Source organism: Phascolarctos cinereus, unplaced genomic scaffold (assembly GCF_003287225.1).
Source record: "Phascolarctos cinereus isolate Bilbo 61053 unplaced genomic scaffold, phaCin_HiC Scaffold_4;HRSCAF=312, whole genome shotgun sequence".
NCBI classification, from domain to species: domain Eukaryota; kingdom Metazoa; phylum Chordata; class Mammalia; order Diprotodontia; family Phascolarctidae; genus Phascolarctos; species Phascolarctos cinereus.
The window spans coordinates 118,608,479-118,627,552 of NW_027555847.1; the positions used below are offsets into that span (position 1 = coordinate 118,608,479).

Sequence of the window (19,074 nt, forward strand, 5' to 3'; positions counted from 1 at the left end):
ACTGGGGATAAAAACATCAAATATAAATCAAATAATTTAAATCAATTAAATATGCTGTATACCAAGTACACAAGAATCTACTGAAAATACTATTTTCTATAGGTTGAGTTACTTAATAACAAAATGGTTATGGTCTATTATATACAAATATGTTCATACATTACATTCAATAAGGGTAGTATTGAAAACGCTTTTAATTTTAAGATTCTCCTCAGACCAATGATATCACAAGTCTAGTCTTTATCCCTATTCCTAGAAAATGCCATTATTATATGGCAATTTCACTTAACAAAAAATCCCACTGCATGGATTCAAAGGATTACATTAGAATGAGGTTTCAGCTTAACATATAAAATTATATGGAACAACCTAAGTAACTCTAGTTTGTGGCATCTGTGTCTATAAATATTATCCTACTTAACAGATTAATAAGCTTGCATTGTAAAATTATAATTCTTCTACTCATACACATTTTAAAGTAAATTTAAATTTAATGTAATGTAAGTTTAACTTGGTCGGTGTTTTTATTTCTACAGTATTTATATATTCAAGAGTAATTAAAACTACTGGGCTTTAAATTAGTTTACTTTAAAAATATAATGTAAAACCTTCAAGGTACTTAAAAGTATTTCCATGTGTTTTAACTTCATTATTTTTTATAATACAAGAAGTAGAGGGAGAGGGAGATGGCTGGGAATCAACTTAATGGAAACAATACAAACAGGAAGGTTCCTGTCTGTGGCTCTAGAATGAGGCAATGTCTCAGTAAGGAATAAGTAGATTGCAAACTTAAGGGCAGGTATTATATGATTTTATCTGAGTTTTCTTAGAACCTAACACAGTGCCACTCAAGCAGCAGGTACTAAATGTTCTTCTACTTCAACTGGAAACACATTTCATATTCTTTCCATTAGTCTGTTATGTATGATGAAGGTATATTAGAATTCATTTTCACAAAAGTGAAAATCTGAATGTCTTAAAAGTATACAAAATCTCTTTACCTGTTCATGTTTGTTAATGTTTGATCAAATGAATGTTCTCCAATCCTTTTATTACCAGACAGATCTCTACCACCACTTCCAGTATAAGTGAATTCATCACCTCGGTCCTGTGAGAGAATTATGCTTCATTACAAAGGTTCAAATTAAAATAATAATCTAAATTTAAAAAAAAAATTCACCTGGTTCTCTCCTGCCAAAATCAGAATATTTATCTACCTGAATAGCATGTTATTTAACTTATGAAATGAAGGTAGAATTTAAGAAAAATTGAACTCCAACTGAACACTTTGGCTAATCCAACTTCACTCCTCCCAACCTTAAAATACAATTTCCAAATGTAGCTGTTATCAAGACATTATGAAGGGAGGGGAGGAGCTAACTGAGATTATACTTTTTAAAATTCTATATTCATTTATTTTTAAATTTAAATTACAAGACAAAATCTACACAATATTGGCATTTGGAAAACTCAGCCTGATATATTTTTAAATGCTTTCTCATACTAAAACTTTATACTAAAATTTCACAGAATTGGTTACAAATAAAAATTTGATAGGCAAACATTTATCCACATCTTCTTTCTACTCTTCTTAATGTTCAGATTTTATATATATATACACATAAATATACATACACACACACACACATATATACATATATACACATATATACATACATATATATACACATGCATATATATATATACATACACACACACACACACATACACACATAATTTTTTTTTTTTAGGCAATTGAGGTTAAATTACTTGCCCAGGGTCACACAGCTAGTGTCAAGTGTTTAGTCTGAGACTGGATTTGAACTCGGGTCCTCCTGACTTCAGGACCGGTGCTCTATCCATTGTGCCACCTAGCTGCCCCTATTTCTTATGGAATTTATGTTTTTGCTATAGATGAAATGTAAAGATGAGAAAGAATTAGAAAATCAGGTATAGTATCAAGTTTATGCTGAATATGGAAAATAAGACAAAAGACTGACAGAAATCTGGTTTTGGTTTTCTTTTATATTAACTTTTTAAAGAAATTGCAAACCTGTGATTTTACCCTCCAGAGAAGCATATGAGCAATTGCTCTCTAACTTAAGGAGTTGCCTAAGTCACAGAAAAGTCTAGCCACCTGCCTTTTGCCCTACAGTCATAATGTAGCTCTTACAGGCAGGATCTGAACCCAGGACTTCCTAACTCCAAGTAGGACCTCTATACACTAAACTAACTTGCTTCTATTTATAGTAATAAATCTTAAAATGATTTTTAATCTTAATTTAATTTTAATCTAATCTTAAATTGGTGGTTCTGTATTAAAATTTGTTATATAAAGATACATTAGCCCTGAAACTATAAAAGAAGATAACTATAATCTAACCAAATTGTCAAAACAATGTACCTTACTGAACATGAAGACATGTCAGCTGAGACTGCATTTCAAAGGTGGTAAGATCTTTCTGATATAGATTTCTTGCTTAAGATTGAACTTGTTAATTCATTTAACCGAACATTTATTTAACACTGCACTATACTATGGAGGGTTTGGGTGGGGTAGGAGTAAAAATCTAGATAAGAAGTTTTTGTTCTCACAGAGAATGTACAGTCTGGCTGCATGATAGGTCATCACATAACAGCGTTAAGAAACAGTTTCAAAATAAAGGGCTATATGAAGTCAGAACAGGTGGCTAGGTGGCAAAGTGGACAGAATGCTGGGCCTGGAGTTAGGAAGACCAGAGTTCAAACCTAGCCTCAGATACTTACTAGTTGTGTGACTCTGGGCAAGTCACTTAATCTCTGTTTGTCTCAATCCATTGGAGAAGGAAATGGCAACCACTCCAGTATCCTCACCAAGAAAACCCCATATGGGGTCACAAAGAATAGGATACAAGTGAATAACAAGTTTCAGGTATGGCTAGGTGGCACAGTGCATAAAGCACCAGGCTTGGAGTCAGGAAGATTCAAGTTCAAATCTAACCTCAGATACTGACTAGTGTGACCCTGGGCAAGTCACTTAACCTTATTTGCCTCAGTTTCATCTGTATGATGAGATGGAGAAGGAAATAGCAAACCACTTCGATATCTTTGCCAAGAAAATCCCAATGGTGCTGCAAAAGTTGGACATGACTGAAATGACTGAACAACAACAAAAATGAAGTCAGAGGAAGAGTGAAAGCTGCACGGCCCAGATGTTATCTGAGTGGGTTTTCAGGGACAGATAGTAAATCAGTTAAAGAAGACAAGGGCACTCTAAGAATAGGGTACGATGTATGCAAAGGCATGGTGAAGGGCATAGCATATTCATGGCACAAAGTAGGACACTTTGGCTTGGGCACAGCATAGTGGAGATTAAGTCCAGAGGCAGAATGGTGCCAGACTGTGGAAGTCCCTTTTATGCCAAAATTTTACCAGGTCTATTGGTATGAAAGATTAGTCTAGGAGTAGGGTAAAATCTAGTGAGCAAGAGGGTGAAGATTACTGCTGTAGTATAGGTTTGTCTAATGAATGCTGGCAGTGAGAGTGAAGGAGAGAATAGATTTAATTCATAAAACATGCATTAAGAAGTACCTGCAACATTCAAGGCACTGAGCAAGGTGGGGGGAAGGAATAAGAAAATCAAAACAAACCCACTTTTGCCTTTAAGGAACTTATGACATAGTTGGATGAGATTCTATGGGCATGTGATCAGGTGGATATACACACTATGTACAGTCACAGCATGATGCCCCTGTCTTTTGCTCTTAGAATAACATAATTAGAGCTAGAAGGGTGCTTAGAAGCCATCTAGTATAATCCCCTCAGTTTACAATGAAGAAACTCAAGTCTACAGAGGTTAAAAGTGACTTATCCAAGGATACACCACTATTAAGCAGCAAAGTTGGGGGTTTGGAACCAGGCCCACTGATTCCAAATATAGCATATTTTCCATTGTGCTACAGGCAAACTGACTTGCCCAAGAAAACACAGGCAATAAATGGCAGAGGGAGAGGTTAACCTCGGGTTCTGACACCAAATCCAGGGCTCTCTACGCTACCATGCATGTACTTATTTATTCTGCTCTGTAGCTCAGTAATTTGTGCATAACTCATCCTCTTCCCATTTAGAATATTTTGCTTCTTGAGTGCTGATACAGTATCTTGTTTCATTCCTTAATCCCTGTGACATATACATAGCATAGTACCTAATCATTTATTAAGTATTTGTTGAATTAAATTATTTTCTGGAGAGAAACAGCATACTACGGAATTTCTTCTTCATAGGACAAATGCTCCAATAGAGATGACTCTTCTAAATAACAATCTCAAATATAGTTTAGAATAGTAATCAACCAGGATAATTTATTATTATTATTGTTATTACTATTATTATTATTATTATTCTGGTGAGGCAATTGGGGTTAAGTGACTTGCCCAGAGTCACACAGCTAGTAAATGTTATGTGTCTGAGGCTGCATTTGAACTCAGGTCCTCCTGACTCCAGGGCCAGTGCTCTATCCACTGCACCACCTAGCTGTCCCATAACCGGGATAATTTAGATTAGAGGTGTCGGACACAGGCTTGCAATAGTCTTGAGTGTGGCCTAAACTGGATTAAAACATAACTAGGAAATATTTAACAAAATCAATAAAAATACAATAAAACACAGATAATATTACATTTTAAAACTAAAGTTAATATGCGTCTCACAGGGATCCTCATATACACTTAGTTATTACTGCTACTTCATGGGGCAGCGAATATAGTGCTAGGCCTGGAGTTAGGAAGCCGACTAAGTTCAAATCTGGCCTCAGACATTTACTAGCTCTGTGACTCTGGGCAAGTCACTTAACCCTGCTTGCCTCAGTTTTTTCATCTGTAAAAAGAGCCAGAGAAGGAAATAGTAAACCACTCCAGTGTCTTTGCCAAGAAAATCCCAAATGCGGTCAGACATGATTGAAACAACTGAATAACAACAAAGCAACTCCACGAAAAGTTTCTTATAACAAACTAAACCAGTTAAATAAAGCTAGTTATATAGTGGTCTCACCTAACACTGCATGCAACATTTCACACCTGCAGCAGGCCCACGTTTATTTCCTAACATTAAGAATTTTAAATTTAAATCTAAAAAATTTAATTTAAATCAACAGCAATCTATTTCTCTGCCTCCCACTTACCAACTTACTAAAAAAAATTTCTACACATAATCAGAACATATTCCTCCAATGGCTATACACAAATGTATATGTGTGTGTGTGTGTGTGTGTGTGTGTGTGTGTGTGTGTGTGTGTGTGTGTGTACGCACACACAAGCACATGCATGCACATGCTCAAATATGTGTACATTTCTTATTCTGTACCCTAAATTCATCACTCCTCTGTAATGGACAGCATGTTTCATCATTGGTTGTCCATTATCAAGAATGGTTACTGTACTGATCATAGTTCTCACAGTTTTCAAAATTGTTTCCATTTATTTATCTATTTTTGCTTTTAGGCAATTGGGGTTAAGTGACTTGCCCAGGGTCACACAGCTAGTAAGTGTCAAGTGTTTGGTCTGAGACAGTATTTGAACTCAGGTCCTCCTGACTTCAGGGCCGGTGCTCTACCCAATGTGCCACCTAGCTGCCCCCCAAATCGTTTTTAAAGCGGTCATTTTCCTAACAGTGCCATGACTAGGTCTGTATCCCAAAAAATATAAAAAAAAAAGGAAGAGGATCTATATGTACAGAAATATTTACAGCAGCTCTTTTCTGGGGGCAGGGAGTTGGAAATCAGAAGGATACCTATGAATTGGGAAATGGCTGAACAAATTGAGCTATGTGATTGTGACAGAATACTACTGGAATACTATTGTGATTGTGATGCAATACTATAGCACTACTAACTACAAGAAATAATGAGCAGGATGCTCTCAGAGAAACCTGGGAAGACATACATGAGCTGATGCAAAGTGATATGGACTGTGTGCAAAGTAACAGCAATACTGTAAGATGATTAGCTGTGAATGATAGCTATTTTCAGAAACAACTCTGAAGGACTTATAGTGAAAAATATTCCCAAAGAACTGACGATGCCTGAATACAGATTGAAGCATACTCTTCTTACTTTATTTTTCTTTTACAACATGACTAATATGGAAATGTTTTGCATGACTACACACGTATAACCTATATCGAATTCCTTGCCTTCTCAATGAGGGGGGTGGGAAGGGACAAAGGGAGAGAATTTGGAATTCAAAGTCTTAAAAACAAATGTTAAAAATTGTTTTTACAAGTAACTAGGGGAAAATAAAACACTAAATAAATTTTTAAAAAATAAAATAATAAGACAAGGTATTTTCATTGCATAAATTATTGTCCTTGCTCTGGTTTTTTTTTAAAGGTTTGTAAAAGTCTTCAGAATTATTCAGTTTTAAAATATCGATCTTACAATATAAATTTATCTTCTAACTCTGCCCATTTCAGTTTGTGCGAGTCCTTTTATGTCTTTGAAATCCTCTATTTCCTCATTTCTTATACCATAATACAGCATATTAATTAATATGCCACAATTTATTCAGCTATTCTTCAACTATTGGACACTTTTTTTTTCCAGTTTCCTGCCACCTCAAAAAAGGTGCTATAAATATTTTTGTACATAAAAGGCTTTTTCTTCTTTCTTTTCATTTCTTTTGGGTACTGGCCTAGAATTGGCATAGCCGGCTTAAAGGCAGAGGTGTGCTGGAGTTAGTGCTGTAGAGCAGAGAGCCAAATATTAAATTTTCACTATGAACATAACACCCTGAAAATGGACAAATACTACAAATCAGGGCTTGAATTATTGTTTTACTGATTGTATAGGTTCAAGAATGTGACAGAGAAAACATTAATGCAAATAAAATTTTTATATGGGTTGTACGTATTTTTGTGGGGAGAGAAGAGCTGTTAAACCATTACCCCTGGGGGGACTGGGAGGCAGAGACAAGATTCTGAGGGAAAAGGAGGCACTATACCCTAGCTAGCCCAGTATACCTCAACAAAGATCTAGAAAATGCACCAGACGCAATTCTGATCTAAAAAGCAAACAAAATGTCACCATAAGCCATTTGTCCAGCAGAGGGCAGCTTCAAGGAGACTAAAAGGTCTACAGATATCAGGGGGATACGGTGGTGAGCATTCCAGCACCCTGTTATTGAAAAAGGCCTGAGAAATGACAACAGGGCACAAACCACTGGGACAGAAAGAAATCTCAGGGGATTCGTGAGCTAGAGTAAGGTACAAAGTGCCATCTGGAAGATCTGCAGCCCACTCAGTTCTGAGTAATATGCACGCATGTTCGCCCTAGCTGTGCACTGAGCAAACAAGTAAGTGTGTTCATAGAATTCCTGGGTTTATCTTGGCAGGTAGATTCTCAAGCATTTTGTATTGTCTATGGTTATTTTAAATGAATTTCCCTTTCTACCTTTTGTTGGACTTTGTTGGTAAAATGCATAAAAATACTGATGATTTATGTGGGTTTATTTTATAGCCTGCAACTTTGCTAAAATTGTTAATTATTTTTAACTAGTTTTTAGTCTAGTTAGAGAATCCTAGAAAATCAACTATCATACCACCTGCAAAGAGTGATAACTTTGTTTCCTCATAGCCTATTCTAATTTCTTCAATTTCTTTTTCTTCTCTTATTTCTATAGCTAACATTTCTAGTACAATATTGAATAATAGTGGTGATAATGGATATCCTTACCATACCCTGATAATGCTTACTCTGATGGTTTTAAATGTACACTTACCATTTTAAGGAAAGATTCATTTATTCCTATGGTCTCTAGTGTATTAAACAGAAACAAGTGTTGTATTTTGTCAAAAGCTTTTTCTTCATCTATTGAGATAATCATATAATTTCAGTTGGTTTTGTTATTGATATGGTCAATTATGCTAACAGTTTTCCTCATATTGAACTAGCTCTGCATTCCTCACATAAATCCCACCTGATCACTGTAAGATCCTTGTGTATTCTCTGTGCTAACATTTTATTTAAAAATTTTGTCACTATTCATTAGGGAAACTGGTCTATAGTTTTCTTTCTCTTTTTTACTCTTCTCAATTCAGGTATCACACCACTTTTGTGTCATAAAAGTAATCTGGTAGAACTTCACCTATTTTTCCAACTAGTTTATAAAGTATTGCAATCAACTGTTCTTTAAATGGTAGGCAAAATTTGCCTGCGAATCCATCTGGCCCTGGGGACTTTTTCTTAGGGAATTCATTGATAGCTTGTTCAATTTCTTTTTCTAAGATGGGGCTAAATGGTCTATTGCCTCTTCTGTTAACCTGGGCAATTTATATTTTTATAAATATTCATCCATTTTGCTTAGATTGTCAGATTTATTGGCATATAATACGGCAAAACAGCTTTAATTTCCTCTTCATTGGTGGTGAATTTACCCCTTCCATTTTTGATACTGGTAATTTGGTTTTCTTCTTTCCTTTTAAAAATCAAATTAACCAATGGTTTATCTATTTTATTGTTTTTTTCTCCTCCATAAACCCAGCTTCTAGTCACGTACAATATCTTAAAGGAAGATATTCACAACTAGTGAACAAAGAATACCTTCAAACAAAGGAGGAATCAGATGATGATAGAAATATAATCATAACCCAAGTTAATGTTTCTTAATAGTTCATACCTGGTTATATATAGTGCCCCAAAAGCCCTTTTTTTCTCTTCCTTCTGCCTCTTCTCATAGCCCCTCCTCACAATTCCCTGAGATTATCATCCATTTTGTACCTCATCCTCTGATGGAAGAGGTAGCCCTTCTCAACAACAACAAACGCTGTACAATTTACCATTGATCCCATTTTCTTCTATATTCTCTACCAAAATGATTCTGGTATCATATCTTATTTCTCCGCATCCACTAGGTTTTTCCCTTGCTGCCTGAAAACATACCCAAGTAACCCATAATCCTTGAAAAATCTTTACTAACTTCCACCATATCTCACTAGCTATAAGCCTATCTTTTTCTCCTTTTCTCAGCCTGACTCAACAAAATACCTCTACTTTCCCTTCTCTTCTTAACCCAGCACAATCTGGCTTCTACCTTCATCATTTAACTGGCCCCGTTTTCTCCAAAGTCACCAATAATCTCTTGATTGCCAAATCCATCTATCTCTTTTAATTCCTCCTTGACTTCTCTGTAGCATTTGACCAACTGACCATCTTTCCCCATTGGATAGTCTATTCTCTGGATTCTTTTTTCTTTTCTTTTTTTTTAGCTAGGCAATGGGGTTAAGTGACTTGCCCAGGGTCACACAGCCAGTAGATGTTATGTGTCTGAGGCTGGATTTGAACTCAGGTCCTCCTGAATCCAGGGCCGGTACTCTATCCACTGCACCACCTCGCTGCTCCTACTCTCTGGATTTTCATGATACTGTTCCCCCCCAATTTCTATCCACAAGACCAATCCTCAAAGTTCATCTTCCACCCAGCTGTCGAGTGATTTTCCTTAAGCACAGTACTGACCTCTCAACTTCCTACTCAAGAAATTCTACTTGTTCTCCATCACCATCAGAATTAAACATAAAACCCCCTTTTATTTTTGTGGCATTCGAAGCCTTTCAAAACTTGTCCCCTCCCCTACTTTTCCAGTTTAAAAACTTATATACTCCCATGTACTCTATAATCCAGTGACGCTAACTTCCTTCCTGTTCCCCACATAAAACACTGTATCTTCCAACTCTTTTACTCGCTCTCCCTCATGCCTGAAAATCTTTTTTCCTTCATTTCCATTTCCTGGCTTCTTTGAATCCTTTCAAGTCCCAGCTAAAATCCTACTTTCTCCAAGAAGTCTTTCCTGAACCCCTTTAATGCTAATATTTTCCTTCTGTTGATTATCTCCAATGTATCCTCTGTATCTTTCGTATATAATTGTTTGCATATTGTTTCCCCCATCAAATCGAGCTTTTTGAGAGCAGGATTTTTCGGCCTTTGAGTCCCCAGAGCTAAGTACAGTGTGTGGCACATAGCAGGCTTAATAAATGTTTGACTGACTGACCTGACTGAAAGAGAAGCCATTTTAGTGTACATAATATACAATCATGTCATCTCCTCTACTACAATGTGATCTCCTTGAGGGAAGAACCTTTCCCTTTCATCTCTATGTGCTCAGGGAGGTGCCAGGTATATACTAAGCACCCAGATTCTACAGAGTGTCAGACTAATAGAAATGGATCCCTGCAGGGCACATGCAGACTTAGAAAACATGTGGACATTACCTATGTTGTATTATATTTTAATTTTGTTAAACATTTCCCAATTACATTTTAATCTGGTTCATGCTGCACTTAGTTTTGCTGGCCCTTAAGTCTGACACCCTTGGTATAGTGGACTGGACTTCAGATTCAGGAATATTTGGCCTGAATCTTGCCTCACTTACTAGCTCGGTGACTCTAGACAAACCACTTAACCTCTCAACCTCAGTTTCCTCCACAGTCAATTGGCAATAATAAGCACCTTCCTCATAGGACTGTTGTGAGAGCCAAGGGACACAATATATGTACGTCAAGTATGTCACAAAGCTTCATGTGATGTCAGCTATTATTTTCAAGTGCTTGTTGAATGGTTTGAATTTATTTCTCCTGATATAAATCATGAATTTAACTACATTTGCCTATGTTCACTGGGTCATTTCCATGGGGAAGATAAACTAAATATTAAGTTTCATAAATGCCATCCCTGTTCTTATAAAGGTACCTCCTCCCCAAGGATCTATGTAAATATTGTGGTTTCTAAGAGCTCATATATTCTCCCATTAACTCCCATCAAAATATGCCTCAGACCAAAGAGGGGAGCATCTATTTGCTCTATTTGTCCAGTGAGAAGCTGAAAGGGGGAAGAGAGCCAGAAATTATTTATCCTAGGTCATGAATGTCAGTTCTAAAATAGCAGACTCTTTATACATACAGGGAATCCATAACACAGCTAGCAGAGACCCACTCCAGCACCTCTGAAGACACTCACACTATTAAGAAGACAAAAGGGCAAATTTTATATAAGAAGCTGACCTAATTTCAAATGTATATTATCCTCAAGAACACATTCTAAGTTTATGTGAAAAAGCCCAGCTTTTAGATAAAAGGGTCTTCAAACTTTTCCAGGGAATAATCACACTTGATATCTTTAGTCTCTAAAATTTAAAATTTATTTTCATTTACCATTATGGGGTACATGTTTTATCTATCTATGAAAGTTACTGGGCAATGATGACACTAGGGAGAATATGAGTGGGAATTTGGTGAAAGATGGGACATTATTATTCGACTTACTAACCCCTAATGCTTACCCTTTTATTTATAATATGGAGTAAGCTAATTTTTCATCAAGTCCCCTTCTCCAGACAGTTGCTTATATTGTGATCCTCTCATTAATCCTCTAGAGAAATAAGGAAGATGACAAGTTTTTCAGAGGTTATTTTCAAACATTTATGATTCTTCAGAATAGGAAACTCTAAATACAAGGAAAATAATTATTTGTAATGGCACTGCTTCTAACATTTTATTCCCTCTCCTTTTTTAAGGATATACCCCAGTGATGATGAGTTGTCTTATTTTTTGTCACTTATCTTTTTTCAAAAGATGTCAGAAACAAAGATGATTTTCTTGTCTCTCAAAACAGGGCAGAGAACATCTGATTAACTTAAGAGAAAAAAAATTGCCAGTAAATATTCCTCAACCCTTTCATTTTCTGAAGCAAAAACTACCCTTTCATGAAACAATAGTAACAATGATGGTTTGCAGCTATGTAGTGTTTTAATGTTAACAGAGCTCTTAACATATATCATCTCACTTGATCTTCACAACAGTCTTGTGAAGTACATCATAAAGGAGCCTAAGAAATGATTAATTTGGAATATTTAACAGCTAACATTTATATAATATTGTAATCTTAAATACAGGAAAAGTTTGTATTGAGAATAAAGTTAAATAAAGGAAGTATATCTCATTTACTTCAGTTCCTATCCCCTATTAATATATTTTTTAAAATTTCTATGGAATATAGATTTAGAATTCCCTATGTAAATTACATGGCCATATTTAAGGTTCATATGAATTGAGGCAAGAATGGAAATTAGAAGAATATGGACTACCCTTCTAAAGCTCAGGCAAATGCAGGATGACTAGTTAAAAAAATGTGTTATCTCAAGATGCTGGGTGGAGAGGGAACGCAGAAACCTAGGGTGGTCATTGCCTTCTACTATAGCTAGAAATAATTGGACTTACTGGTGAAGTACTTTGAAGTCTCTGGCCTCCCTGCTAACAATTACTTGCCCCAAACTAGCTTTTTTTTTTGGGGGGGGGAGGGTGTAAAATGTACCAAGAATGAGTTATAATTCATAGAGAAAGAAGGGCATATAAATCAGAGACCAGACTCTCCCTAAAGCTACTTCCATGCTTCAAGGTTGTATTTTTATGGCTTTTCTTTATAAGCAACTTCATTTAAGAGCATTTTACAACCAGCTTTTTTCCTTCCTTCTGATATTTTAGTTGTAATATTTACAACGAACATGCTTTTCTTTCATTGTCCTACCAGTATATCATTAAGAGGACAGTGCAATGAAAAGAGTTCTCACTCTGCAGCCCAATTATATTGAAATACAGTTATTAAAAGACTGAGGGGAAAAAAAGCAAGTTCATGGACCTCCAGGTAAAATAACACTGGAATAGATGCTCTCTAAGCTACCTACCAAATTGTAAATCTCTGATCCCATCATGAGATCACTTTTCTGTTGAATGCATTGAACAATAAAAATCCCATGCTGAACAATCACACTTGTGTTCAGTAAGAAGAAAAAGAGACTACTTCATAACTTTGTAAATATTTAAAGCTAGGGTGTTCCTAATCAGGCAGTGATGAGAGAGTCTTAGAGGTTTCCAAACTTACTGCCCCTCAAAAAAAAAAAAATCACTCAGCACACCGCCACTTCCCCTCCCCCAAGTTAGGTTAGGCTAATACTTATGTTTATTCAACACCCCCCCAAAACTGCACCTAAGGCTACAATGCCCCTTCCTCTCCTCCCCACATCATTTCAGCTCCTCCCAGAGGTTGGGATTGCCCACTTCGGGAATCTATGATTTATCCTAACATCTAATATGTTCAACTCAGCCACTAGTATAGCTGTCTCCCCCACAACTTGTAGGCATTTCTAGAAAGCTATTATTCCAGAAGTGGCGGAAACTGTCATTGAGAGACGGCAAAATAAACACCAGAAATATCAGCATCTTGCCCCTCAGTTAGTTCTATACGTGTGCAACATATTTATTGGGATTTAACAATTATTATGAAGGCTAGGACTTGGATTGAATTTTATTCCAGGATAATAGCAAAGTTTGAATACAGAGAACTCTTTATGGGACTTCTCCATTAGAGAGGGAAACTCCTGTGATAGTATCAGTTGGGTGAACACTGCGGGTGAAAAATAAGCATGTTCTGATGCTACTTAATGTGTATATTTCTTCTATTTCCTTAATGGCTATTTGGACTTGATTATAAAAGATATTTTAAAAAGAGTATCTTTCTCCATACTTTACTGATCACCTATAATAGGCTCCTAAATTGTACAGCACTGAATTGCACAAAGAAATACCCACACAAAATTTATTTTAATTTTTTAAGAGTAAGAGGCCTGTTCCTACACAATACAGGGTCAGTTCAAATAAAATGATAGTTGCATTTGAATTACCCAGTAATTATTTTATTACTTCAGTTGGATGCAACCAAACTTAAAAACTTATAGAAAACTGCCTTGTAGTGGTGATCAATGAATGTTAATGGATGATCAGCTCTTATTCCACCATGCAGAGGTTTTAAAAGGCTATCAAGCAAAGCCTACTGAAGCTAACAAAGTTAATATCTGCTTTGAAATGTTTATTTTTAGTTCTCTTATCAAGTATGAACTAACCTAAATCTGTTATGTTTTCAATTGAAACTGCTATGTTAGAGTATCAACATAACTCTCAAATTTCATACTCATAGATTTGTCACGATTTCTAAGCTTTTCAGCTTATTTTATGAAGTAACAATGTGAATATGTTTTAAGTATTTTGTAACTTTGAAATAAATTAATTTTATTTTATTATAGAGTTCATTTAGCAAATGTTAATAAATGTGTCAAATTATTACCTTTACTGTCAAATTTTCCAAGATGAAACATTTTAATTGAAAGACGTCCTTTCTCCCCCAATATCAGTTAACTATAATAGAATGGCAATTTAATATAATTGATATAAGAATCTGCTCAATTTTCAGTTTAAACTAAGATAAGAGTAATTAAATACAACATTCATTTTTAAAATAATGAGTAATCAACTTACTGCTAGACTTAGTCAAGATATTTTTATGATACTTTTGGACTTACTACTTCATCCTCAAAGCCTCCTGCCAGCACAAGTGAGTATGCCCCATCATTGCTTCGTCCATGAATTCCACCAACATGGGGTCTGTGAACACCTGCCTCACTCACCTTTAAATTTAACAAAAAGAAATTCTGAAAGAACTGAGGAATCACTGACCTTTAACAAGTAATTATTTAGAACAAAAACATAACCAATCAAGAATCTGATATTGAGCTAACAGGACTTTAGGATATGATAGTGCTAGGAGCATTCTAAAACTGGACAGGCAATTACATCTAACGGTAAAGTTGTACTAGTAAATGTATATAGTTTTAAAAGTTATAGATTTGGGGATATTTAGGACATGGTTTCTATCAAATTACAATACAGCATTTATTTAAAAAGTTAAAAAGATTGGCATGTGCTTAAAATTTAGAAATATCAAAACCATTTTAGAGAAATATTTTACATCATATTCTTTAGGATCAAAGTGAATATTAAAACTTTTCTAAGAGTTCTTAGGCTGGAATTATGTAAGTCCTTATTGGTCTTCTTGGGCACAGAACTCAAGAAATTTATTTTTATGTATAAAATATATAATATATATGTATTAAAAATATATATATTTTTGTAGCTCATATGAATTTTTTAAGAGTAAGAGGCCTGTTCCTACACAATACAGGCATCTGGGTCAGTTCAAATAAAATGATAGTTGCATTTGAATTACCCAGTAATTATTTTATTACTTCAGTTGGATGCAACCAAACTTAAAAACTTATAGAAAATTGCCTTGTAGTGGTGATCAATGAATAATTTTAATATATATATATTAAAATCCAATCTTGGATATAACTGCTTGATAGCTATTCATATGAGCTGGTTTGCATTGCCCTATTTCATCAGATACAGTATTATTTGTGCTACATAAGCATAAAATACAAGTTGTCAAAATCTAATGCTTGAAAACTATTCATTTGTCCTGTGAAAGTGACTAGGGATTTTGAAGGTTGTTACCGGCACACAGTTTCTGGCAGATTTTACCAAAATGGACACAAATCTAGGATTGGACAAAGTAAATGCAAAAAGGCCTCAAACTCAAATGCTGGCCACTAGATGGTAACTTATATAGCCATAGCAACCCTCAAAACTAAGGTATAGAGGGATTCTAACAACAGGTTATTTTGAAATATGGAAGAAACTAGGTTTCAGTAAAGCATTTAGCAAAAATTGTCTTTTATCTTTAGTGAAGTAAATCCAAAGATGGTACAGGGATTACTCTGAAAGCCATGGTAATGGCTGAAGTTGACAAGGCTCTGAAACCAGAAAAAAGACACACATACACTATGCAAAATTAAAGGTAGGTGGGTTCCTGGTAAGAGCTTAGGATTTAGTGATTTTTATTAACTAAATTAATCATCAGTGCTGTTAAACTACCTTGAGATACACTTACATCTTTTTATTACATAGTCTAGGAATACTAATTCAAAGACATATCAGCATCAGTCAAGAAACACTGAAGAAGATGCCTTTAAAGTTGAAGACTTTGAAGTGTGAAGTCATGGGTTGCCAACGGGGAAAAAGTCTGCCTTAGACTTTTTTTCATGCTTAAAGACTTTTCTTCACTGACAATGTAATTTATCAAAATCACAGGGGGAAACCAGGAATAAACTGAGCCTCTGGGTCTTTTTCTAGAAGAAGGATGCTGGGCAGACATTCTATTCTATTCGCACACAGTTGACTACTTTAGCTTTCTCAAACTCTTGACTTATACCATTTAGGAAGGCCATTTTATGAGTCCAGGCAAAGCTAATAAACCCCCTATCTTAATAACAGCCTTTTACTTTTAAATCAGAACCTATAGTACAAAGTTACAGAATCATTTTAAAAAATGCTGAGAAAAATTATATAACTTAAAGGGTTGAAATCCAGATATTTTTAAAATCCATATATTCTACTTTGCAAAGCTATCTTCTAAAAGTCTATTCTATGATCTACTTCATGTTGTGCTTTTATCAGATCTATTAACACTAAAAACTTTTTTCTTTAAATAATTCGACAAGATAATTATGAAGCAAATTACCTGGACTCTAAATTTCCATGTGGTTCCAACAGGAACACCAGGTATAGGTCCATAGTGGTTAGAAGGAACCAGAGTACATTGCGTAGTTCGACCAACACAGGCCATTCCCTTTATAGTCACAAGATATAAATTCGTTATTAGAATAACCCACTGTTCTCAATTAGTCCTGAAACAAAACTTTTATCATTACTCAAATATGAACAAAATTTTAACATCCATACATTAAGGAAGATCAAAGTTTGGCTACAATCCTAAATTTTTAATCTTATCTACCACTCACTATTTCTAAATGGGGCAGCGAGGTGGCACCGTAGGTAGAGTGCCAAACCTGGAGTCTGGAAGACTGCTGTCTTTGAGTTCATATCTGGCCTCAAACTCTTACTAGCTATGTGACCCTAGGCAAGTGACTTAACCCTGTTTGCCTCAGTTTCCTCATCTGTAAAATGAGTGGGATAAGGAAATGGCAAGCCACTCCAGTATCTTTGCCAAGAAAACCCCAAATGGGGTGACAAAGAGTAGGACAAGACTAAAAAAAACAAACAACTGAACAAAATTTCTAAATGCAGAGATGGCTACTACATACTAAACTGTCAGTAAATGATATCAACACAATTTTAGAAGTACAAAAAGCTATTTTTCTCTTTACCTTGCCCCAGTCTCTATGGCTTTCAGTACTAGCAGATGGCATCTTTGCTTTCTTTTTACTCTGTTTGAGTTTTTCGCCAGCTTTTACAACTTCATTTGAATCAATTTTACAGGAAGGACAATACCTTTAAAAAAAAAAAGAGCAGGGGTGGAGCTGTAAAAGTTTGATATATTTGGTGTTGAGAAAAAAAAAACCCAGCAGAATAAACTGCTGTAACAGAGAATAAGTAGAACAAATTTCTTTATTTTTGACAATTATACCATAGGGAGCATATAGCAAACAGGTGATTTCTGGTATTAAAGAATTAAATCTATTTCTTTAAAAAATTTACATATTTAAGTCAAAATAAAAATATTCCATTAGAATTCAAAATCCTTAAAAAAGACATGACTAAAATATCACAAAGCCTTCATAAAATGATGCTGATTAAAAAAAGTCAGAAAATTATCTGTCAATAAGACACTGCTGTTATAATGCAGCCATCCCTGGGACATGTCCTACAAAACCAAGATTGTTCTTTGTTGTATTTACTGTAATGGGATTTTACCTAGATTACCCACCAATGAGCTTTTGCGTGTCCCCATAGATACTTTTTAGCTTGAAAAATTCTATAACCATAAGTTCAGCTTTGTTCATTGTTGAAGGAAAAAAAAAACCAAAAAACAACTATCAGTAACCTACATACTATCAAAGCCTTATTTCCCAGGGCTAAAATAACTGGGTTCATGAGTCCTTTTACCTGGAAGCCCTAAGTAGAGCTGTCAACTTCATTAGGATTGGAGGTCTGAAGGCTTCCACATAATAATACTATTTCTTAAATTGGGGTCTGAATCCCTAGGGAGGATATTAGGGAAGTCTGAGGGAATCACAAAAGTTACAGCCAAATAACTTCTAATTGATTAATAATATCAGCTAACTAGAGACACGAGAGACACAATGTTTTGGAATCTCTTCTCCTCAAGAATAGGATAATTAATAGGAATAAATCTGTCTTTGGAATGAGGAATAGCAACCCGAGCACTTCAGGCAGTCTAAGATGTTATCTTTGATAGGACAGATCACACAGTTCTTTGGCTAGAAGGGATCTAAGAAATTATCTAGTCTAATCCCCTCATTTCACAGATGAAGAAACTAAGGACCAGAGCAATCAATTGAATTGCCCAAGGTCACTCAGGTAGTTAAGCAGCAGAGTCAGGAACTGACCCAAGATCCTTATAGCTTCAAATTAGGGTCCTTTCCATTGTGCTAAGATGTAATTAAGTATATAACCAAGATGAAACTTAAGGAATCCTCAAAACATCTGCCTTCTCAGGATATCACAATCTTGAAAGTAAAATATATCTCTTAAGAAAAGAATACAAAACCTACACTATTTGCTGAGGTAAAGAAAAAAATTGTGGAGTAATCAAAAGAGATAAAAATGACAGGGATTTTCATTCTTTCCTGGTAGAAAAGTCATCTTTTCTATCATTCAAAAAACAGAGAAAAATCCATCTTTTGAAGATACCCTGACAAAGTAGTACAGGGTTTTTTTGTTTGTTTTTAAAAAGATTTATACTACAGCACTTTTTTTTTTGAATCAGTGATTCTCATATTCATTCATTCATTTATTCACTCAACAAATATAAGCCATCATATTTTTACTGAACATGGACGAGCAAGGCCTATTTCTTTCACTGCCCTGGAATATAATATGTCAATTTCCAAGAATTATTTATGTATGGGTCACTTTAATAATGTGGTAGGAAAGTCTCATTTTTTCTTCTTTAAAAAAAATCCTTTCGTCCTTTAAAATACCTTTCTTCAGTTTTCTAACAAGTAGTTAAACTCATTTAACTAGTCCAGAAGAATTTAACTTTTTCAGGGTAGAGTCAGGTTTTTTGCTTTGTTTTGTCTTGTCTTGTCTTTATTATCCTAGGATTTAGCACAGTGCTTTCAGAGCAAGTAGATGCTTCAAAAAAACTCATTAATGTGAATGGAATTAACTTCAGTACAT

General features: G+C 35.1%; 1 protein-coding gene across 1 annotated transcript in view; it reads right to left on the minus strand.

The window, feature by feature from the left end:
- Positions 1-19,074, minus strand: part of UHRF2 (ubiquitin like with PHD and ring finger domains 2) — a 178,895-nt gene that overhangs the window by 26,458 nt on the left and 133,363 nt on the right. Inside the window, 4 exon segments of the mRNA XM_021006289.2 lie at positions 1,002-1,108; positions 14,376-14,480; positions 16,433-16,540; positions 17,079-17,202. Coding sequence (XP_020861948.1) covers positions 1,002-1,108; positions 14,376-14,480; positions 16,433-16,540; positions 17,079-17,202 — 444 coding nt within the window.